The sequence below is a fragment of the Aegilops tauschii genome, chromosome 1 (genome assembly GCF_002575655.3).
Source record: "Aegilops tauschii subsp. strangulata cultivar AL8/78 chromosome 1, Aet v6.0, whole genome shotgun sequence".
Classification (NCBI taxonomy): Eukaryota; Viridiplantae; Streptophyta; class Magnoliopsida; order Poales; family Poaceae; genus Aegilops; species Aegilops tauschii.
Window position 1 is genome coordinate 156,630,085 of NC_053035.3, and position 23,895 is coordinate 156,653,979.

The 23,895-nt window shown below is 45.3% G+C and overlaps 1 protein-coding gene across 5 annotated transcripts; it reads right to left on the reverse strand.

Annotated features, from left to right (window-relative positions):
- Nucleotides 1-584: 584 nt before the first annotated feature.
- On the reverse strand, nt 585-23,504 carry LOC109753858 (putative ion channel POLLUX-like 2). 5 transcript variants are annotated; one of them, XM_073510080.1, is made up of 25 exons: nt 23,207-23,503; nt 23,004-23,098; nt 22,329-22,441; nt 17,332-18,232; nt 16,290-16,552; nt 16,018-16,089; nt 15,814-15,889; nt 15,563-15,661; nt 15,325-15,479; nt 15,134-15,238; nt 14,924-15,010; nt 9,197-9,281; nt 8,965-9,112; nt 4,910-4,986; nt 4,743-4,823; nt 4,060-4,251; nt 3,868-3,981; nt 3,673-3,765; nt 3,429-3,555; nt 2,262-2,338; nt 1,871-1,918; nt 1,714-1,783; nt 1,566-1,639; nt 1,372-1,482; nt 585-1,167 (listed from the first exon to the last, which is right to left on the reverse strand). In XM_073510080.1, the coding sequence occupies exons 5-25, from the start codon at nt 16,541-16,543 to the stop codon at nt 1,048-1,050; spliced, it is 2,265 nt and encodes a 754-aa protein (XP_073366181.1). In that variant the 5' UTR covers nt 16,544-16,552; nt 17,332-18,232; nt 22,329-22,441; nt 23,004-23,098; nt 23,207-23,503; the 3' UTR covers nt 585-1,047. The 5 variants fall into 5 exon arrangements, with proteins under 5 accessions (XP_073366181.1, XP_020168370.3, XP_020168371.3 ...); XM_020312781.4 differs by lacking the exon at nt 17,332-18,232 and having other exon boundaries at nt 23,207-23,504; XM_020312782.4 differs by lacking the exon at nt 17,332-18,232 and having other exon boundaries at nt 23,216-23,482.
- Nucleotides 23,505-23,895: the final 391 nt, after the last annotated feature.

The following is a 23,895-nucleotide window of genomic DNA, read 5'->3' on the forward strand; positions in this document are numbered from 1 at the left end:
GGAGCGGTGGCTCCGAGTATGATTGTTGGGTGTCGGCTTCGGTTGCTCGGGCGGCGAAGCTAGCGGCTCGCCTGGTGCACGGCCTTGGGGTGGGGTTTACGTCTGTACATCGGAGCGGCGACTCCGGAGATGGTTGTAGGGTGTCAGCTCCGGTTGCTCGGGCAGGGGGCTCGCCTGGTGCACGGCCTCGGGTCGTTATGGATGTCGGAGCGGCGTGTCGGCTACAGGTTGCTCGGGTGACGAGCCAGCTGCTCGCCTCGTGCGCAGCCTTGGGGTCGGCATGTGTTGTTGATAGTGCCCTGTTGTAACGGTTTTCACCTAGGTTTTCGTTAATTAACCAGACAGCTCTCTTCTATCTTTTTTTACGAGCCAGGTCCTAAGGAACTGCGTTTCAAAAAAAAATGTGGCCCGCTTGGGTCTAGGAGGGAAAAAGAGGGGAGCCATTCAGGAGTCCCTCCCAATCCACCAGCTCATTTTCCGACCACCGTTCAATGATCATCTTTGCCCAAATCAGTGAAGAGGCATCAGGCTAGCAAAACTGCAGGGTCAAAGCACTTGGGGGCATGTTTAGTTACATGCATGGATTTTGGCCTCCTTGCATCTGTATTTCGGTTGGGCTTGCTTAAGTAAATGCAGGCAAAAAATAATGTTCTATACATAGTTTGGTTGCCACGCATGCAGCCACATGCACTCGCTTGCATCGCTCAGGTTTGGCTCGCTGGAAATGGCCCATTCCAACGTTCCTCCTGAGCTAAGCTCAACAATGCTTTAAACATTATGCCATGCAGGCCACACAGGCCAAATTGGGCTCCCCAGAGCATGCATGGCCCACATGCAGCCTACCAAACATGCCATTGAGTAATCTAATATAACTATTGTCATTTACAATAATATAAGTGGCCACAAAATTTCTATAGCTACGGAGACAAGTTATATTTGATCAAATGACATTTTTTATCTCTTTGAACAGATAAGTAACAGGCTATATTTCATCTCCTTGGGTAGCAAAAACTGTCAAAATTTCAGAAGAATGGCAAGCTGAAAATGTCATGCCGAAGTTTTGCTGCCCCTCACAATTGGTTGTTCACCTTCAAACTCTGATATCACGATGAGTGAATCTGTCATTTCAAGAGAAAGTGGCTGCAACTTGTTCGTAGGATTTATATGCTGCCATGGTTAAACAATAGATGAATTATGGTTGCCAATATTCCCAAAGTAAAAACTGAAAAGAGCGCCAGTCCACAAAAAATAGATCTAAAGAAGCTAGATAGCTTCTGAATAGTGAAGTTAGAAAGAACCTCATGTTAGGATCTTATGTACTTAGAGAACACCATTTCCGCATTATCTAACAAATAAAAAGAGAGTATTAACCTGCTTCTGGTCCTTAACATAACCAATGGCAACTTCACGACGCAAAACTGCCCTTTCAGACAGCTCAGTGAATGATATTTTCTCTCCTTCCTTCATGTACAGTCCTACTTCCTACAATGAGCACATGCAGCAGGACAGATGATTTACTGACCACAAGCAGAGAATGCACAGGGATACCATTACGATCATATTACCTTAATATAAATCTCATCTCCTTCAGCATCCAGAATATCCTTCCATACTTCATTCAGCTCACTACATTCCGCAACTACATTTCATTTTTATCATGAGATAGAGCCTTTTTAGGAAAATAAAGAGACAACTAATAAGTACACAACCAACCTTGTGCCGTCACAAGACTCATAACTTCCTCTGCTCCAATAAATGAAAGGGAGGGTCTTATTCTAGTTATCTGCATAAAATGCAGAGGTAGTTACTTATTTCCAAAATTTAAATACATTTGATGAACTGAGCAGTTGAGATATAATAAGATTCTTACTTGCTTTCCCAGCCCCGTGTCTACAATTTCTGATACAAGATGCTGAACCTATAGGACGCATTAAAGTGAGAATTTGAAATTTCGAGCAAATTGGTATTTCTTTTAGCATGGTAGTATTTATCAGATAACATGACTAACTGAACCAGGCCAGATTAAGTTTAAGTTCAGGGAGCACGAAACAAAATAGCCTTGGAGAACTTTCTATTTTGTTGAGCCACTAGCAACGCAAAAGAGTAGTGATTTGTTGATTCAGGGTCAAGTTTTAGTCTTTCCAGACAGTTCACATTATCAATATGTTACATGCCCCACAAGAAATGCATAGCAGCGCTTTGATGAGAAACACAGAGGTTCAGTTTCACATTTCTTAACATTATTTGTAGTGAGAACTGACCTTAATGTCATTTTTCTGGCAAATATTTTCTGCAAGGAGAAGGGTATATGCCAATTGCTTATCAGCCTGTACAGTATCTGCAAAGCCACATACACAGATGAAACTTCTCCATATATAACAGGGAAATAGTACAGTAATTCAAAGGTGCATTAGAGAGCACGTGCTCCTGGACGGAGAAAACCTATTTTCCAAATGTCAAACGTTTCTGAAAACAATTACGCATGTAAAAAATTTGAGCCCTTATTGTGCATGCAAATTTTCTGCAAAAGAATATCAGTTTTGCGCCCGGTGTAAGGAAACAAGTTTAGTGCTGTACCTTTTTAGAGCTGAATTTGTTATTTTCAAAGAGCAAAAAAGTTCCTTTTCCATACAAATATACACGCATACGAATGACTCCCGACATATGTAACTTTTTTTTTTGTAGAATTGCATGCACCAGCCAATTTTTTCATCCAAAGGTCCGAACCGAGAGAGATGGGAGACACGTGGGCAGTGAAAGCCGGGGCAGACCAGAATTATTTATAGCATTAATTGGGTTTTGAAGCCTAAGCCTCTTGGTTGGAAGTTGTACGCAACCGACCATTTCACACGTGGAACTGATGTAAGCCGCAATGGTTCTTATTAATAGTGTTTTGGCAGGGTCTTCAGATCGAGACCTGTTGGCTCTAACACCATATAGATTTGCATGCGCCAGCCAATTCACTTAAAAGTCCAAATTGACGGAGAAGAGTAGGTGCTTCAACACTTCCCACATGTCTAGGCTATGTCAGGTCTTAGACATGGAATTGATGTAGGCCACAAATATTTTTGTTAGACAGGTCTTAAATTCAGGACCTCTTGGCTCTAATACCTCATATTGAATTGCATGCACCTCTCAGTTCACCCAAGAGTCCGAACTAATAGAGAAGGGCAGACATAGTTCAAAACCTGGCTACTGCATTTTTAAATAAACAATTGCAGCTCACTTTAGAGGGGGGGGGGGGGGGGGGGTACATTGCGCACTTTTCCCGTCAACTTGAATTTTTTGGGTGAGCTGGCTGTGCATTCAATACTACATTTTGATGCAAAAAAATCGAATTTACTGTTCATCTCAGGTGCAGGTGCAGCTTGTAGTCATTTACTGATGTAAGAAATAGCATATTTCTGTTGTTGGCATGTTACTTGTACCTCCAATGAGCCAGTCTCTATCAGATATCACCACGACTGAAAGTGGAACATTTTTGTCACACTTGGCAGATTTCCTAATGTTAATAATCGCTTCCTTCAAAGTATCATAGTTCATAGGACATCCCACCTGTATGAAACATTAACACATAAAAATTAGGAAATAATAAGAGTAGGGCTAAGATCAAGTCCATGCAGCATTCTGTCCGTGAGCTTCAAAGGTTACTGCATAAAAGAGAGAGAGGACCTTATGAGTAACTTTAATATTTTTAAGTTGGCTCTGCATAAGGGGGTTGACAACACTCGTCCGCTCTGTAATAGGGGTTTCTGACAATATTTCCTGCACATTAACTGAATTTGTTATACAAGTTCCACCCTAAGCACTAGTATTAAAACTGAGAGCAGTATATTAATTTCTTGTACCCTCTGAGTCTATACATACCAATACACTACCAGGTCCAAGGTAATTATCATATTCTCGAATCATATCAGTAATTTTTGGCCTCCAACCAACAATAAGTATGCATTCCCTTGGTCCCAGTGTACATTCGCTGCTCTGCATAAAGCTAATTTGATGAACCAAGTAATTTGACAAGGGGGGAATTTTCACCAATACATCATCACACTGAATTACCTTAGAGAGTGATTTTGACGGCCGCTCTACAATGTTCTTTAGCCGTGTTTCCTTCAGCTCAGTAACCACACTAGAAGATCTTTGACCCTCTTTTGGTTCTGAGTAATTAACTGAATTATCTGTTCGTTCAGATATATTTAAAACTGAATACTGTGATTTTCTCTTCCCGCAGACAGGAGAAATAAGAAGCAACTGTGAAGCAACGAAATGAAGAGTGCATCAGGGAATCCACTAGGAAATTATAGGCCAAGCATCTTGTCAAGACTGATGGTACAAATGCAAAATAATGTAACATCGACCCATCATAATGTTTCCTATAAATAATATAGTTCATGCTGCATTTTCCTTGTTTCCCAACAAATAATACTTCATGGAAAAGGTCCAAAGATATTTGTAACGTGTTCATAACATCGCATATGCTTATATCAGTGTTAAGTAAGAACTAAAAGGATATGTAACATAAAGCAAGGGTGCAACAAAATATGGTAATGAACATATTTAACAGAAAATTGTAATAATTTTTTGAACTGGCAAAATTTGAGTAGTTACTTTGACAAATGGCTTAGGAAAACCAGTTATGAAGAAAAACTAACAACAGATTTTTCTTGTGGAATCTTAGACCTGGAGAAAAGGCTTTGATTGGTAGCCCCTAATACAGAAAACAAAAGCCAGAAAATACATACTTTATCTGTTTCTTTCAATACTTCATCGTCACCTGGGTGGAAGTGAATCCCACCAGACCGAAAAATACCACAAACGACTGCCTGATGATGAGCATAAAGGGGAATCACAACAAAGAAGTGATGCAGACTGCTGAGTTTAGGCATTCACTTATTTGAAACAACATTACATCTTGGACTTTACGTCTCACGTCCTTAAACTTCATGCCTCCTACTTCAGGAATGCTGAAAATGTTGAAAACATTCTCTGCAGGATAAAACAAAACAAGTCACAAGACCAAGTAGGATAATGGTCCTATCATCTAGGCTAAAAACAAGGCTGATACAGGTAAACAATTAATGCAAGGCAAAAGCATGCATACGAACCAAAATGAGTTTTAGTCAGAAATGTGTATTATGAGCTGGACTTGGAGAGGTTGTAGTATTGTGATAGGGTACTGCAACGAGTATGGATAGGGTAGGAATAGAGTTTGAGTCAGACTCATGTATCCTAGACAAGTAGCATAAGGATGGGAGGGGGCACACATTGTAAATAAATCATGAGAGGCTGTTCGGCGAGGGTGTCAGTCAGATCAGATTGCCGGATTTGCCAAGAGTGGATGACGACTTGGTGGCCAAGTCTGCAAGAGGAGGCGGTCAGACCAGTGGCTGGGACCGGTCTGACCAGCCATCAATCCAGAACACTGGTGGAGGTCACGCATATGGGGGAGTGTCGATGATTAATTCACCGTTCATCTTACGATTGTGCTAGAGGTCATGAAAGACAAATGATAAGAGCCCAGAGTTAGCGTCCATCCTTATCATCTCCGATAGTTTAGCTCTATTCACCTATTACGAGCTGGACCTTGTATTGCTATGGGCAAAACAGGCCAGAGTGTACACATGATACATATGCAAATATACCCCCTATAGAAAAGAGGAACCACACAAATCTATGGTGGGTCTACAGCACTCACTTTGGGAAGAAAATAGCTGTGTTGAGCTCGATTTTGTGCCTTCGTGAATAAATGTGCTATTTGAAGCTCGGAGGGCATGAACTGGTGAGTCCTTCTAAGCACATGTGATAAAGTCCAGAATTTGTTGAAAGACAGCAAAAGGTTGAAGCTGGTCTTGAGTCATTTAAATTTCGTTTACTAGGAGATAGGAGTGTCAATTGTCGATGTTCCGGATCCGGCAGTGCTATCGGGGGTGTATGATGGATAGCTAATTTGTTCGGAGTGTAAAAGTGCATCTAATCCCCTTGGTGGATTTTGGTAATTAATGTCAACATATCTGAAGGAACTAATGTTTTAACTAGCTTATCTTAGTAAAGTTCCATTCGGTTGCAACAAAGGAGATGAAAGGTAACCCCACTAAATTTGCATGAAGACAAGTTTTGGCCAAGCCAAGGACTTAGTTTTTACATTTTAGTTATCCAAGATCACATTGGGTCATAGGTATGCCGATACTATCAAAAGGGGAATGTGCTGGCTAAGCTGAGTCTCTTGCCATATGTGCTTAAAGATCAAAGTCCAATGTCCACAAAAGACTTACATTTCTCCACTATATGTACCTAAGTTTCATTCCTTCAGAGTCTCTGAGCCACTATCCAGATATAGCCGTTCCAAAACCCTAGTTGACCACTTCTCTGTATCCTCTTCAAAACCTCTAAACGACCCCGCTTGGAAACTCTGAAGGCGTTCTAGAGAGAGTGCCACATGCAAGGTAGTCCACTCGGAGCCATTTGAAAGTTTCCACGTTTAGCATTGTTCAGAACTTCTGACCTGATCACTCCGCTTCCTCTGAGCTGTGTTAAAAGTGCATGACAGTCCGATTTCTGGTCCCTCCTATTTATACGCCCACCTATCCCAACAGTTCACTCGAAGCAAACTCCACCCCCATCATATTTTCTGAGAGAACACCACCTTCTTGTGTTGAGTTCAAAGAGCTTTCTACTCCAACCAACAAGCCAAGTCTTTGATCTCTAATCCCGTCCTTGTTTTCCACTCCTACCTCTCCAATCTAAAAGCCATATCTTGAGAGAGTTTGAGTGTGGAGGAGATTATCTTTTGTAGCACAAGAGCAAGGGATTCATCACCAACCTCAATCTTGTTATTTTTGGAGGGTCTGCACCTCCTAGACCGGCTAGGTGCTTGGAGCTCACCGGGTGGGCAGTGGCCCGGCGTGGCTGCTTCCCTTGGCGGGTCGGTTGCGGCAGCGGCTGGATTTTCGGCGTCGGCTTGTCTGTAGGCGGCCCGTTGCAACCTTAGAGCTCTCTCCTCGTCATCCGGGCGCAACCTTCGTCGAAGGGTTGGCCCTCCCCCAGCTGCGGTCCATCACTCGTCTCGCACCCGGCAGCAGGATCAAGCTCGTCTAGGCAGCAGGACCGAGCTCGTCTCGCGCCCGGCAGCAGGACCGAGCTCGTCTCGCGCCCAGTGCCGCAGGACGAGGCGATGGAGGCCAGTTTCGACCGGCCTATTGGGTCTTGGCACTGGGGGCAGCCCAGGGGTGCGAAAGGCGGGTCCTTTCCGCTCGTGTCTTTGGTTGGGGTAGCGGCGGATCTCGGGTGAGGTGGTGTCAAGGTCTTGGATGCCGGGGTGGCGGCCCTGGTGGTGGGTCCCGCGGTGCTCATGGGCAAAGCCCGTGGCTTGGTGCTGCCCGGTTACCATGGCCGTGTGGGCGGCATGGTAGCCGGGGTGTGGCGTTCGGCGGTGGTGAATGGTGGCCGGGGTGAAAACCTGCTCTATCTTCGGACGGACCGGCGGCGGCAAAGCTTGTTCCCTTCTTGAAGGCATCGTCGCGGCTCTCATTGCCCATAGTTGCTCCAGGGGAAACTCTGATCCTCGGATCGGGCGGTGGCGGCGCTACTGTGTCGTCCCCTTCGTGAAGGCGTCACCTAGGAGCCCACGATTCGTCATATGTGGCTTCACCTCTTCGCGTAGTGCTAGGGATGGTGTTGCTGCGCTCAGCGCCTATGTATCCTGACTTGGGTGTGTGTGTGTGTTGTGGGGGTGTGCGTTTGTACCGGGTGCTGTTGTTTGGTGCTTTATATATAAAGCGGGGCGAAAGCCTTTTTCGATAAGTCTTTAAGTTGTGAAGAAACCAAGAAGTTTGTACGGGCTTGGAGATAGCCTACATCGTGAAGATCCACCCTGAGCAAAACTAGACCTTTGTGATCGTGTTGGTTGCTCCTTCGTGGATTCTTAGTGGGTGATAGTGTGGAGGGATTTTACGTCGATCCTAACAGCAGTGCTAGCGGGTAACACTAAAAAAGATAATTCCACGTACTTCCAAGAACCATAGATAGATATACAGCGTCAACATAGGGTTCATAACACTGATAAAGATAATTCCACACAGAAAAAGGGCGTATAGAATCCCACTATCTCAGGAAAAAACCAAGAGGACACTAGCAATGAGGACAGTCGCACAACATGGATCATCATCAAGCCATTGAGCATACGCGGTCAGTTGATCCTGGTATGACTCGAGGCCGCCTGGTAGTCGGAACCAGCCTAACCGTACGCAAAGAGCGGCATCATCAGAAACCTTGGCAGCATCAATATCAACCTTGTCAACACCAAGTGCAGTAGTCTCCACGGGGACATAAAGCTGCGGCGGACAGGAGACCTCGCCAAAGAAGAAGCCCCAGAGACGAAGACCACACATGTGTACTTAACATCGTCAAAAAACACCAGGTAAGGAGTATGGAAACAGAGGCCCATGACTACTACATTGGAGCTGTTTTCTAATATGTGTCCAACCAGCTACTCCCTCCGTCCGAAAATACTTGTCCAATAAATGGATAAAATGGATGTATCTATAACTAAAATAAGTCTAGATACAACCATTTTTAGGACAAGTATTTCCGGACGGAGGGAGTACTAGTTAGCTCGAAACATAGCAGCCCAACACTTGACGCACGCGGGCCGGGGGGGGGGGGGGGGGGGGGGGGGCTGATAGGGAGATGTGGAGGTGGAGGGATGCGGGAGAAAACCAGAGCTATGACAGGCGGCGTGCATGGAAATCAGCAAGCAGAGGCAGTGAACGATGGCGATGGAGAATAGCGACGTGGCACGGAAATATAGTCCTACTACAACAAAATTATCGCAGTTAGATGCATTTATTTGTTCATTTCTCTGTGACCTCTCGGTTGCTAAACCCTACATATAATAGCAATAGCCATCTGCACCCTTCCCAAACTTATTGTATCCGAAAATGCATATCAGGAAGATAAGAGCATTACTGCGAGAATTAAGCAAGTGTCTGTAGATTTTAAGAAGGCCCTTTTGCCTAGAGCACTGCACAAACAACTTAGAGGCAACCATCTCCACCGGTTGCACATTTAAGCCTGTGATTGATTTCAGAAGTTCGATAGTGGTCGAGTTAGAAGCCTACATTGATAGAACATGATGAATAAATAAATGCTTAAATGTTGATATATCAAAACTGGTATACATGGTGGATCTTGTATATACCTCAACAATGGTAGGAACCAATGCAATTCGTGGAAGAGACTGGAGAGCCAACAGAGAAAGAAATGCATCTGTATCCACTTCATATCTGATCATGTTCAACAAGATGAGCTTTACATAAATAAATAAATAAGACAAGTCATCAAACAACAACAGCAGTTCTGGTATGGTACATGTGCCCTATGGCAGTGGTCTTATCATGCAATATTGGCTATTAATTGCAGATAAGATGTTTAGTATTTGTGGGCTACTCCCTCCATTCCAAAATAATTGTAGTTCTAGGTTCGCCTTAAGTCAAACTTGTTTCAGTTTGACCAAGTCTATACAACAACAACAAATTCTTTCAGTCCCAAACAAGTTGGGGTACGCTAGAGTTGAAGCCCATAAGATATCAAGACCAAGTCATGGTTCTAGCACATGGATAGCTAACTTCCATACACTCTGTCCATGGCTAAATCTTTGGTGATATTTCAGTCCTTCATATCTCTCTTTACAGACTCCTCCCATGTCAAGTTTGGTCTACCCCGACCTCTCTTGACATTATCAGCACGCCTTAACTGTCCGCTATGCATTGGCGCTTCTGGAGGCCTGCGCTATATATGCCCAAACCATCTCAGGCGATGTTGGACAAACTTCTCTCAATCGGTGCCACCGTAACTCTATCGCGTATATCATCATTCTGGACCTGATCCTTTCTTGTGTGGCCACATATCCATCTCAACATGTGCATCTCTGCTACACCCGTTTTAGTTGGCCAACATTCAGCTCCATACAACATCGCAGGTTGAATCGCCATCCTATAGAATCTGCCTTTTAGCTTTTGTGGCACTCTCTTATCACAGAACGCTTGCGCCACTTCATCCATCCAGCTTTGATTCGATGGCTTACATCTTCATCGATATCACCATCCTTCTGCAGCATTGACACCAAATATCGGAAGGTTTCCTTCTGAGATACCACCTGCCCATCACGACTAACTTCCTCCTCCTCCTGCCTAGTAGTACTAAAATCGCACCTCATGTACTCATTTTTAGTTCTACTAAGCCTAAAACCTTTTGATTCTAAAGTCTGTCTCCACAGCTTATCGGCAAAGAGCATACACCATGGGATATCTCCTTGTATATCCCTTGTGACCTCATCCATCACCAAAGCAAAACGATAAGGGCTCAAAGCTGACCCTTGGTGCAGTCCTGCTTTAATAGAGAAGTCATCAGTGCCGCCATCACTTGTTCGAATCCCAACATTATCATACATGTCCTTGATGAGGCTAATGTACCTTGTTGGGACTTTGTGTTTCTCCAAGGCCCACCACATGACATTCCGCGGTATCTTATCGTGGGCCTTCTCCAAGTCAATGAACACCATATGCCGGTCCTTCTTTTGCTCCCTGTATCTCTCCATAAGTTGTCGCACCAAGAAAATGGCTTCCATGGTCGACCAAGTCTATATAAAAATACATTAACATCTAGAACGCCAAATTAGTCTCATGAGATTCTTTATAAAATATATTAACATCTAGAACAACCTCCCCAAGCCAAAGGCCCATGGGAGATTCTTCCTCCGTTTGCACGAGAGGGAACTGAAGTAGGGTGCGTGTGGCGTGGAGCGCAGTCATTAGGCTCGGCTCCTTGAAGTCCAGCCGACAGCAGGCCGGTCGACAAGCGTGGGCAGGCCCTTGGCTACCGGCTGACGTGGCGCCCTTTGACTGGGACTCACGGGTCGTGCCACGATGTTCTCCCACGCTGTGAGGGTTCGAAAGCGCCATAGGTGATGATTGCTGAGAGTCGGCCGTGGCATGCTCCCCAAACACTGCCGCCTCCCTTGGCGAGGATTCATCTATGGCGTGGTCACCTTCCTCCACACGGGAGGGCTTGAGCGTGCCGACGAAGAGGCCCATGTTTTCGACTGTGCTCCATGCTTGGGCATGGTTGATGAAGTGCTAAAGAAAACTGAAGACTTAGCCCCCTACCTGGCGTGCCAAATGTCGACATGTGATCGCCGAGATCAGGGATTAGGCTAACCCCCTTTTAGTCGTTCGGAGTTCGGACAGAAACTAAAACACTTAAGCAAACTTCACGTCAGAGACACGGGTTTTTTACCCATGTTCAGATACATCACTGCGGTGGCGTCGAAGTCAAAAAGATAGGGCGCATGTCACGTATTTGATGAACATCAGGAGATATCATCTTGGGACGAGACGAGCCGTCGTACTGTAGACTCATGATGAGTATCTACGAAATGTAGACCGTCGTAGGCATGCGAGGCCTACGTCGGTCGGCCCAAGAAAAACTCTTTAAGTGAACCTCTCAAACCTGTTTTTAGTACCTTGCCGGTGGTGGACCTCCTGGATAACCCACCGAAGCATGGTTGGTGCTCGGGAAGTACTAGCATTCGGGGATGGACCTTGATCACCAGCCTTCCTTTGGTCGGCCCCGGGTTCAACCTGTGGCGACTTGCGTACTTGGGGCTCTGCTGCTAGGACGAGCTCGGGCTTGCGCTTCTTGGCCTTCTCAGAAGAGCCGCAATGAACGGCACCTCCATCTTTTGGCTGATCGAAGCACGTGTGGTGGAAAGCCTGGCCCTCGGCGGCCTTGGTGCACTTGTCCGCTAGAGCGAAAAGTTCGGCCACAGTTTGAACTTTGTGGGTGCCGAACTTCTGCAACATCTTCTCATCATGCTCCCTATGGCGGAAGGCTAAGATGACGGCATGTGGAGAGACCTTCGGGATAGTGTTGCGTGTTAAGCTCCATGCACTAGCCAACGCAACCAAAAATCCGAACTGATGGAAAGGGCTAGGCAATCCACATATACACTTCAACACCCCCTCTCACGTGTGACACAGGAAGTCAACACGTGGATAGACTCAGAGGTATGGCTCAAGAGGCCTATACGTGAACACAAAGGGGGCAGCAACAATTTTTAGATAAATTGCGAAAGTCGGGACTTGAACTCAAGACCTTAGGCCCTGATACCATGTTAAGCTTCATGCACTAGCCAACGCAACCAAAAGTCCGAACTGATGGAAAGGGCTAGGCAATCCACATATACAATTCAACATTGCAAACCTGGCTGAAGCATTGAATGTGCTGCCTCACCGACTTGCTCTTCTGCTTAACAGCATGGAGGTCGATCTCCATGCCAGGGCGTACAAACGTGCCCTGAAATTTGGCCATGAACTGATGACAAAGCTCTTCCCACGAGGTGATCGAGCCTTGAGGCAGGTTCATGAGCAAGGATCGAGCGGACCCTTCCAGGCCCATGGGGAACCAGTTGGCCATAACCATCTCGTCACCACCGGCTGCTTGGACAGCGGTGGTATAGACCTGGAGGAACTACGTTGGATAGAAAGAACCGTCGTACTTCTGTGGCAGGTCGGGTCGGAACTTCTCCGGCCAGATGACCCGCCGGAGCTCGGAGGTGAACGCATGACAACCTGCTACATAGGGCAAGAAGTCGATGTCGATGGCCAGTGATACGTGCAAATGATCCACTATCGATCCCGATGAAGCCCGATCCTCACCAGCCTCAAGATCACGCCGGCTCTTCCACCGTCGGTCGAGCATGATGCGTGCGTCCTCGTCCTTTCTTTTGCGGACTTTTTGGAGGTCATTGGCATCAACTGGAGCAGAGGTGATGAGGCGTAATCTTGAACGGTGAACCCTCGTCTCACCACGTGGAAGGCTCGGCGGCCACGACAATGGCAAGCCTATCGTGGGGCCTGAGCGAGTGGGCAGATTTCGACGAAGCCTGGACGCTTGCGACTATCTGGCGATGGTGGGCAACATCCACGAAACCGACAACCTCCCGAAGCCAAAGCCCCATGAGAGATTCTTCCTCCGTTTGCATGGGAGCGAACTGAAGTAGGGTGTGTGTGGTGTGGAGCGGAGTCTTTAGGCTCGGCTCCTCGAAATCCAGTCGACGACAGGCCGATCGACGAGCGTGGGCGGACCCTTGGCCTGCGGCTGACGCGGCGCCCTTTGACTGGGACTCATGGGCCATGCCACGATGTTCTCCCACGCTGTGAGGGTTCGAAAGAGTCGGAGGCGGTGATTGCTGAGAGCCGGCTGCATCATGCTCCTTGGACACCGCCGCCTCCCTTGGTGCGGATTCATCCACAGCACGGTCGCCTTCCTCCACACGGGGGCCTTGAGCGTGCCGGTGAAGAGGCCCTCGTTTTGACTGTGCTCCGCGTTTGGGCATGGCTGATGAGCAGGTGAAGAAAACTAAAGCCTTAGCCCCCTACCTGGCGCGACAGATGCCGACGTGTGATCGTCAAGATCAGGGATTAAGGCTAACCCCCTTTTAGTTGTTGAGCCAGGGGCTAAAACACTTCAGCAAACTTCACGTCAGAGACACGGGTTTTTTACCCAGGTTCAAGCCACCGCGAGGTGTAATACCCTATGTCCTACTCTATTTCTTGATCAGCTTATATGAGTGGCTACAAGCTACTGCTCAGGGCAATTCTATTGCTCGGGATAGCTCTATTGTTCTTCTCCTAGCTCTAGTCTTCTATTGAGCTCGCAGAGAGAACTAATCCTTATACGTTATATAGGCCTATGGCCTCCGTCCTCCCCTGCCATTGACAGCTCACTAGGTCTGTAAATGGCACAAGGTTGTTGTAGATACATCGCTTGGAGTCGAGTTAAAGTCAAAAAGATAGGGCGCTTGTCACATCCCTAATGGGCACCAGGCATTATCGTCTTGGGACAAGACGAATCGTCATGTTGTAGACTCATGATGAGTATCTACGAAATGTAGACCACTATAGGCATGCAGGCATGCATTAATTACGCCGGTCGACCCAAAAAAACTCCGTGAGCCTCTCAGACCTGTTTTTACTGCCTCGCCAGTGATGGGCCTCCTGGATGGCCCACCAAAGCGCAATTGGTGCTCGGGGAGTACTTGGGTTCGGAGATGGACCCTGATCACCTCGCTGAGCTCCATGAATCGTTGCTGACCGAGATTGAAGCTTTCATGCTTGAGGAATCCCAAGCACCATTCCTTGTGTCTTCTCGTGCTATGCCAGGCACATCTTTAGAGGGCCGGGGGGACGCTCTCTTGTATCGCTCACATTGCTATTTTAGATCTTCACACATTTTTCTATAAAGTTGGTCAACCTTAAACAAGTTTGACTTAGGACACACCCAATACTTTAATTATTTTGGGACCGAGGGAGTGTATTTTAGGAATAAGATTTGATTGGTTAGATACTAGCCGATACTATAAAAGAACAGCCATCTTGAACATTGAGAATTAGGCAAACACTAATCATAAATTATAGTGTCTCCCTCTCTTCTCAACCTGGCAGGGCGTCATGGCCAGCCGTGTAGGGGCGAATGCCTACATTCAATCCTCAGACAATACCAAATCAGGCACATATTTGTTTTCACATAAGTGTTGGTACTCAGAAATAATATATCAAAATGTAGCATATGGCATCGATGTTCAATAGGAAAATACATGAATTTTCTTTAAAGAGTTCGTCTTGGTATGTTTTCTGATAATAGCCACGGCTTCTTTTCAAGTTATTCATCTCAAACCATTGAAATGAAAAGTTTCAGTTGTCCTATCCAACACTAGAACAATGGATTCACATGCACACAGGAGTTTGATGGCCCACAAAGATAGCATGCACTAGTACATAAAAATACAACAACCCTCCCTTCTCCCAAATTATTTCCAGTCAGCAAACATAAAGGAAGGCATATGCCTATATGGTTATATACATACCGTTCATTTTTTGATGGTAAGATGATTATAGACTTTGCTTTGTTTGCTGCTGCTCTCTCGAATGATTTTGTCAAGCTAAGGCTACAACTGAAATTTTAAGTGAAGTCAGTTTTCACATATCAAGTGGAACATCTGTTCTAAGGGTAAAAAACTGAAAACAAGTTGCATGCGTTCAGAAAGCATCACAAGAAGAATTGCATAACGTTTTACCTCTTGGTGAATACATCAACATGATTTAAATCTTTACATATGGTATCTCCAAGCTTCTCAATATGCTTTCTGGGAAGTTCCGAGAGAAGGAGAATTCTCTGCTTCCTTCACATTGTTCAAAGAAAGTAAATGGCTGTATAAAAAATTGTGTAAATACATATTGCCAAAATGCTATGTTATCCTTCAGTTACCTTGCTGTAGCAGTACCTAGGCGAATTGCTGATTCCTGAAACTTATTCAACTGATTCAATATGGACGTCAGATGACTATTGACTCCACAGATAACGATATGATCCTCCTCAAGGACCTGCAACTGGGCTCCTTCCCTTACCTTATGCATTTGGGTCTGTAAAACCAGGTGACAGATAAAGACTTGCTCTATGTAAAGATTTTTCACCTCAGTTTTGTAGAATACTTAAAAAAACTCACTCTAAATTGTTCTGTCATCGCGCTTAACAAACGAGAATAGAACAATATACCCCAGATAGCAAGAAAGAACCCAATAAGACGCTCAATACGTGTCCTTTGCTGTGAAAACAAGCAAAAGAATGTATCAAAAAGAGTCCTCTAAAAGGGAAATATATACAGAATGATTTGTCAAAGATATTACCTAAGAAAAGACAGTATTGAATAACTAAGTGCACATATTGTTCTGAGCCCAGAAAGCAACTAGCACTTACTTTCAGATGAGTAGATGATGAACATAGACATGCCCAAGCTTCCCATAAGCAGTCCTCCAGAGGCTGTTCTTTCTTCCTAAAATAGAAACCAGTATACTTCATTTATGTTAGTACTGACTAGTGAAGATGTAGGATATCCTCTCTTACAAATAGAGAAGAATAAATCAGAAAATTCAAGCCCTTTCAAATAAGAAAGTTACAGACCTGAACTTATGAAATAGCAATCCTCCAACGAACACAATAGAAAAGCACGTGACGAGCAAAGTGATAATAGACCTTTGAAGATATAGCGAAGACAAAGTACCAGGTTAATTCACCATGAGCAAGAAACTTCAGTTATTATGCGTAACTTAGGATGAACTTTTGGAATGCGCAGAAAGGTGGCAGCCTGGCAAGTGTAGTAGTACGATCAAAGAGGCATTGCACATTACCAAATATACATGTCTAGCTAGTAAAAACTAGATATATTCACTTACAAGGCAATGTTTCGGTCAAGCTGTGTATTGAATAGATAGTACAAGCGTGAAATACTCCATCTGACATCAGGCGGTGGTGGAAGAGTCACATCTAGCTTAAGAGGCACAGGTGTTCTAATAGGATCAGATATGCAAGCAAATGGCAAACTTGTAATATTTTGTGATATCCTGGGGAATGATTTCATCATTAACTGCATCTGGCCTATAACAACTCTGTGTAGAAGGCAGAATGTGATGCTTACTATATTCACCATGTTGTTTCCCTGCAAAGTTGAACAGGCATGGGATATTCAGGAAACAGAAGGTACATTGATAGTATATTTGTTGCAAAGTGTAATGACCCATTGTGAAAACCTGCTTATCAGGAGTTGTAATAGAGTTTGGAAGCATCATGTAACATAATGCATTTCATGGCATGATCTCATCATATACTTTCAAAGCCAAAACCCTAAAAAACTTTGCATTAGTCTCAAATCTGCCCCAAGTGAATGTTGTGCATGAGTAGTCATCAAACCTCTGAGCTAGTAGTTTTGCTAGCTCACAGTTGTCATAACCAACCCCTGCTTTTAACCCCAAAACTTCTGGATTAGTTTTGGTATTTCAATCAAGTGCTTTTGTTCAAATTCAAAAAATTGGAAGAACTGTAATCTAATTGTCTGGTGATGATTCCCTTGATAAAAATTCATGAAAAATAATATCTGGGGATAATAAGATGCCCATAACCTCCAGTAAAATATTCATGACTTGTGGAGCCATATTTCGCCTACTTGCAGTTCAAACCCAAATTGGGGCAAAATTGGGTTTTGAATCAATATGGCAGTCAAATACCCATTTGAAAATCCTTGATCATAGTAGTGTAAAGTGCTATACTAAACCATTTGTGCAATTGGAGGGGATAAAGACAATAAGAATAATAAAAAGAGAAATAGTCAGCCAAACCCTAACTGGGCCAAATTTGGCTCAGGTGGCCTTTCTCTTGCCTCTTTCCCTAGCTGTCTGGTGGGCCCGCTAGTAAGGTTGCTCGCCAGCGCACGAGCCTCACCTTGTCTTTTTCCTCCCTTTTACTTCCACTTCTTCCTGCCTCCACACAGATTCCCTCGTATCTCTCGCCCTACGTGCAAAATCCCGGGGTAGTAACCTAAATAGGAATTGATTTTTATTTTTATTTTTGCATCATGTCAGCATGCTTTAATTTGAAATGAGGTTCATTAAAACCTCAACATTATTAAAATTGCCAACCCTAATTAAATCCAATTAAATAAATTGCATAGATCTTTTATCTATTTAAAATGAGGGATTTCACATGGTGAATTCTCTTGAAAACACTATCAATATTCTTCCAATGGTATTAGGAACCTATAATAAATATCTTCAATAATTTACATTGATATGTTATTTATTAATAATTAACTTGACCCTTCTCCCTTTCGGTCTTCTGGTGTGAGATAGACTCTCATACTTTGCACATAGCCTTTATGTCACATCTAGAGGCTCCCCAATTTTTCTCACTATTTGATCCCTCTTCCATCACCTACACCCAATTCAAAACCCATTTATGTGTTATTAAATAATGCATATATTTTCCTTGTCGAAAATTCCTGAAATGTTTATGGTGGCTTGGAAATATTCCAGCAAGGTCCACAACAAGTTTCAGAATTTTCTAAATTGTTTTGGGGCCTCAATTAATTCCTATACTCTGTTTTTTCTATTTTCTGGGAAAAGAAAAGAGAAGAGAATTGGGAGAGGCAGCAGCACAACACAGCCCAGTGACCACCCAGCCCATCTCTTCTCTCTCCCTTCGGCCTCTCTTCCAACCGCCAGGAAGCCCACCTCCCCACCTAACCCGCTAAAGCCCAGCCTAGACCACCTGCCTTGTGCTTGTCGTCTTCCTCCCGGGAGAGACATCCCCCTCCGCTCCGACGTCGGCCACGAGCGCCGACGGCCTGCACCTCATATAAAAACCAGGCAAAAGGTAATTGAGAATCATATAATGGGGGGAAAACAGTGTGGCCCCATATATAAGTACATGAAACTAGCACATGCCCATACCCCATTTAACACCATCAAAAAACTTAAGTACCGACGTATTCAAACAAAAGCTCATGTCAAAGAGGCTGGTTCGGATAGGTCTCGATGAATTCCTTTTGTGCAGTTGTAATCAACTCTTTTTCTGCCCTTTTCCTCTAGAACACTTAACCTCGGCTATACACTCAAACAAAAGCTCATTGTCAAAGAGGCTGAGTTGCCAACAAATCCGAATATAACCGATCTATCGCCTTTGATGACTCGTTGACAGCCTCCTCAACCCAAGCTTCCATCTCCTGCTCTAGACATCGGCGCTTGCCCGCGCCAGTCCATGAAAGGTGGATGAAGGTGAGTTTGACTACGAACTCGAGGATGCTGGGAACGATCTTTTTTCGGGGAATCACTCCCATCGAGAGGCCCTCCTCCTCCCTTTTTCTGAATCTAGGAGAGAGGCATTTGCATCACAAGTAGTGATTTTGCTGACAAGAGCTCTCTTATCATCGCCCACCATAAAACCCCCTTTCCCCTCCAACCCTAACCTTAGCCTCTCCCCTCTCTTCCGCGGCGCCGGTGAGCCCCTCCCCTATTATTTCCTTCTTCCCCAAGCCAACCGAGCATAGCCAAAGGCACGAGCTCGTCACCGGAGTGGCCACCGTCCTCCTCCGTCCTCGCGGCCATGTCCAAGGGATACGCCACAACCCCTTCTTCCTCTTCACCAACCAGATCAAGCCCGGACGCAAGGAGACGAGCGCTTTGTCCTCTTCTTCACCTTCGGGTAACGCCGACTTGCCGCCAATTTCGCCACCACCGGGTGTCCTCCGCCCCGTTCGACTACGCCAACGTCCCCGCGGTGAGCTGCCACATCTTTCCTCTCACTTCCCCTTCCCGGTTCCATCCACCTGCACCGCTTCCACGAGCACCGCCGTCGGCGGCCGCACTGCATGGTCGCCGGCGTTGTTCTGGTGACCATCTGCTCTTGTCGGTTGCGCCATCCGCCTCGTAATCACTCGTAGCCCACTCCCAGACATCCACCCACTGGTTAGCAAGCTCCCGCACCACGCATCACACACACCCGAGGGCACCTGTCGCTGCACCTCGCGGTCGACGACTTTCACATCGTCATCCGATTGCATGTGTAGCACCGGTAGACGCGGCTCGCTTCGCTTGTTCGATCGCGCGCGTCGAAATCGCTGACCAGGTCCATCCGCCACTCCGTAGGTCACCGTCGTTCAAATCCGACGCGCCACCGCAACCTAAGTCACCAACTCATAGGCCCTGTCCTTGCGCCTGTCAGCTCTCTCTCTCTCTCTCTCTCTCTCTGCACACACACACACACACACACTTCCAGCCGATCCGGTCCATTCGCTGCGCATCCGACCGTGAGGGTCCAAGGTCCATCGCTGACCACGCACATGTGGCAGTTAGGCCCCACCCGTCAGCGAATGCAACTAGTTATAGCCTCGGTAGCACCTGCCACATAGCCAGAACCTACCATATGGACCCCCGGTCCCACCCGTCAGCGTCCCCGGCTAGCCACCGTGCACCCACACCTCTGACTGTGGGCCCCTTCCTCCCACCAATCAGCCACCACAACCACGCTACTGCGCCAACGCCTCGTCAACCTCCCCTTGGTCCCACTAGTCAGTTGTTGTGGCTAGCTAGGCTCCGGTGCATTTAGTTTCTAGGCGTTATACCTTGAATTCTTTTGAATTATAAATTCCAGAAATGACCTAAACTTCTATAATTCATATCTTTTAATCCATAGCTCCAAATTAAACATATTATATATGAATCTTGATTAGAGAAATGTATAGATCATGAATTGTCATTTGCATCCGTGTTAGGGTATTTTAAATTGCTGCATCCATGTAAGAGCATTTTAAATTGTTGCATCCATTTAATTAGCATTAATGCATTATTTAAAATGCCTAATTAATAACTAAGTCATCCTATCTTAGCTTAACATGATTCAGTATGCCATTTTGATCAGCATGGTGCAAAGATCAGTAATATGTCATTTTCATGCATGTTGCATCAACTATTGGAGTTAGGCTTAATCCATAATTAACCTTTCTTTATATGAGGTAATTGGAAATGCTTTATATAAAAATTTCCACTCCATGTAATATGTGTAGATAGATTTACTGCAACCCATCTCCATCTTATGCCATGTACAGCCATGTTCACCACACTTAATGTAATGCTAAGTATAATCAACATTCAACCATCATCCTTAATTGTTGCATTAATTGAACATGTGTTATCCATTACATGTTAATTCCATTGAACCTTGATTCATGTTGCATTAGGGTAATGTTGCTTATCATCCATGTCATGTCATGAATTGCATTCCATGAGCATGTTGTATCTTTGTCGTAGTTATAAGATGCATCCGTTGATTGCTTTCCATTGTTTTGCTTCTTCGCTGATAGGATCCGGAGATGACATTGGATATGAGAAAGGTCTGCAAATGTACCAAGTGTGGATTCTAGGCAAGCTTTCCCGTGTTTAGCCGCGCTTGTCGTGGCCATGCTTAGGGTTTTGCCCGAGTCATATTGTAGCTCTTATCTTACGTTGTTGGTGGGTAATGTTAACTTGGCTCTGATACAATCATTTATTGTTATAAAGTTTAATTATGCAATGTTGTGGAATGTGATGGTAAGTTAGGGAGGTAACGGTGGGAGGCCAGGCTTTATGTCTCGGTGCTTTGTTCCACTCGTGCCGACCTAGAAACTTAGTTCCCATTATCTTGATCCAAGATGAGCATGCCAGACTTCCGTTGGGAGGGGGGAATATGGGCCCCTCTCATGACCTACTACCCGAGACCACAAACTTGTCCAAGGACCACAAATTCAGGCTTTCCATTTGGCATACGCATGTTACATGTTTATATTATTGTTACGATGATGATTATGATGGATGGATGGTATGCCAACGTATACATGTAAAACAGCCGCATCGGTGAGCAGTTACCTTTGTGGGGCTCTAGCTGACCTCACCATGTACACAATGGCGAGTCCACCAAACTTTTGTCCGTTGGCCTTTCTCTAGTCCTGAGCCTTTCTATACAACTTTTGTGGCCTACTTGCCCTTGTTGTTTTCTATAGGATTTGCTGGACTCTTTTTGCATTGTTGATCTACACCCATTGTGCCTTAGCCGCCGAGCTTCTTTTGCCGTCGGTTGTCATGGGCCATGATTTTTTGCACAATGCTTTATTCCTTGATGTTCCATCTTATTTTGATAACCCATCTTCTCTTGATACTTCAGTTGTATCTTCAAGTGATGCAATGTCTTTCTTTGATGTGCCACCTCTTTGTTATCCCCCTTTGGTTTGACGCGACAGGTTTTGAAGACTCTTCATGCTACGACGGCACTCTCTAGACATGGATTTGAATTATCATTTTTTCTAGTGTTACACTTCTTCAAATACAATGCTAGTGCATACGCTTTGCAGGGGTGTGAGGAAGTATTAGTATTGGTCTAGGAGTCCTTATTAGACTATGTTTTCTTTCCTTGTACCCCAAGTCATGTGTAATATATATATATATATATATATATATATATATGCCCCATGGACTATGTAATAGAGACAAGTTGCTTTCATAACACAAATAACCATAGAATCATTTAGATGCTCTCACAAGCAATCAATGGCTCCATGCACTCACATTGTCCACATAAGCGAAAAATCACATGTCCCCTCCATGATCCATCTATGGTCAAAATTATGTACTGAACTAATAGAAATAACATGATATGCCCCTGGAACCTTAACAAGACTACAGGCGGTGGCAGATACAGGCCCCAGGCCCCCAGGGCCCAGGCCCCAAACCCAGTGCAGACTGTAGCAATTACTGTACACGACTGCTACAGTGCACAATGGCGGCCCGCTGGGCTGGCTCCACCCCTGACTACAGGTTGGATTTTTTCAGACTAAGCCCATATGCCCATGCATCAGGCCAGGTGATCAAATAACTGAATAGTACGCCAGTGAAACAATAAAAAAAGATCACCTTAACAGGAAAGTATAGGTGATTTTCTGCCCCCGACGTGGTTGGCGTGTTCACATTAGACTCGGTCTCCTTTCCACATGTCCTCTTTGCCGATTTGAACACTCTTGCTCCTCCTATGATAAGGTAAAGCTTAAACAGAGAACACTTACATAATCGATAACGATCTATCATGAAAACCCAATTCGTCACAACCTTTCATTATTACACAACGGCGGAGCGGGTGGGGGGGGGGGGGGGGGGGGGACCACCAACCCCCCGCTAACTCATACTCCCTCCGTCCCAAAAATAAGTTATAAGCGTCTCAACTTTAGTACAATTTTATACTACTAAAGTTAGTACAAAGTTAAGGCACTTATTTTGGGACAGAGGGAGTATATTCTATTTGGCCCCCCGAAACAACTTTGTCAAGCTCTGCCACTGCTATTACAACTCTCTGCCTAGAGTTGTAGACAGCTACTCCCTCTAAGACGTTTTGAACCCTACTCCCTCCGTAAACTAATATAAGAACTAGATCACTTACTTGATCACTTACTTTAGTGATCTAAACGCTCTTATATTAGTTTACAGAGGGAGTACTACTTTAGTGATCTAAAACGTCTTATATTATATTAGTTTACAGAGGTAGTAATTGGCTAAGTATCGAAGGAAGAGTTTGCTGCATTTAGTACCGCGAACCTCGTTTGATGCCGCCGGGAAGATGGCTAGCCGAGCAGCCAACCCTGATCCCGTCACTGCGCCTGACGCGGAACCGCCCGGGGAACGCGCAAACCCTAGAGTGCACGAGCAGGAATTAGGATGTGGATAAGAGCAGCGATAGATCAAATCGTCGCCGCGTTCAAGGCCGCCGCATGCGTGCAACATAATGTAATCAACAGTACCGGGTGCACCTAAGGAGGGCCCGAGGCGGCCAGGGGCGGAGAGCGGACGCCGGCGGCGAAGACGCAGTGGCGGCGGCGTCAAGCTGCGACCTCATCTCGGCAGCAATCGGCGGCGGGCGGAAGAACCGAAGCCGCGAGAGGGGAGCGCGCGGGAGTGGAGTGGTTGACTTGGCACTGCCCGGATGCAGGATGGCTTACAAGGAAGATACTTTTCTCGAAAGAGACAAAAGGAAAACGAGTGCCTTCCAAGAGAAAATGTTTGGCGAGAGATAAAACGGCTGCACGCGAACGGCTAGCCGGAGGATAAGGCGACTAGAGCTCTTATTCCAGGCGACTGGGGTGTTTGTTTCGAGGGACTTTTTTTTAGGGACTAGAAAAAGTCCCTCTTAAAGATTTTTTTACCAAATGGGAGGGACTTTTTAAGGACTAAACTAGGCATTTGGGACTAAATAAAGAAGACTCTCAAGGAGAGTCTTTTTGAGACTTTTTGAGACTTTTCCAACAATGCCCCTTCATGCACCCATTGGCCCGCCACCCCATGATGTTGTTTAATTGTTATTCTTCTATATACTAGAGGCAACATGGTCATTTAATAACCTCTAGGAAGGGACTAGGGACTTTTTAGTCTTTGGAAACAAACAGGGAGGGACTTTTTAGGGACTAGGGACTTTTTAGTTGGGACTAGAAAA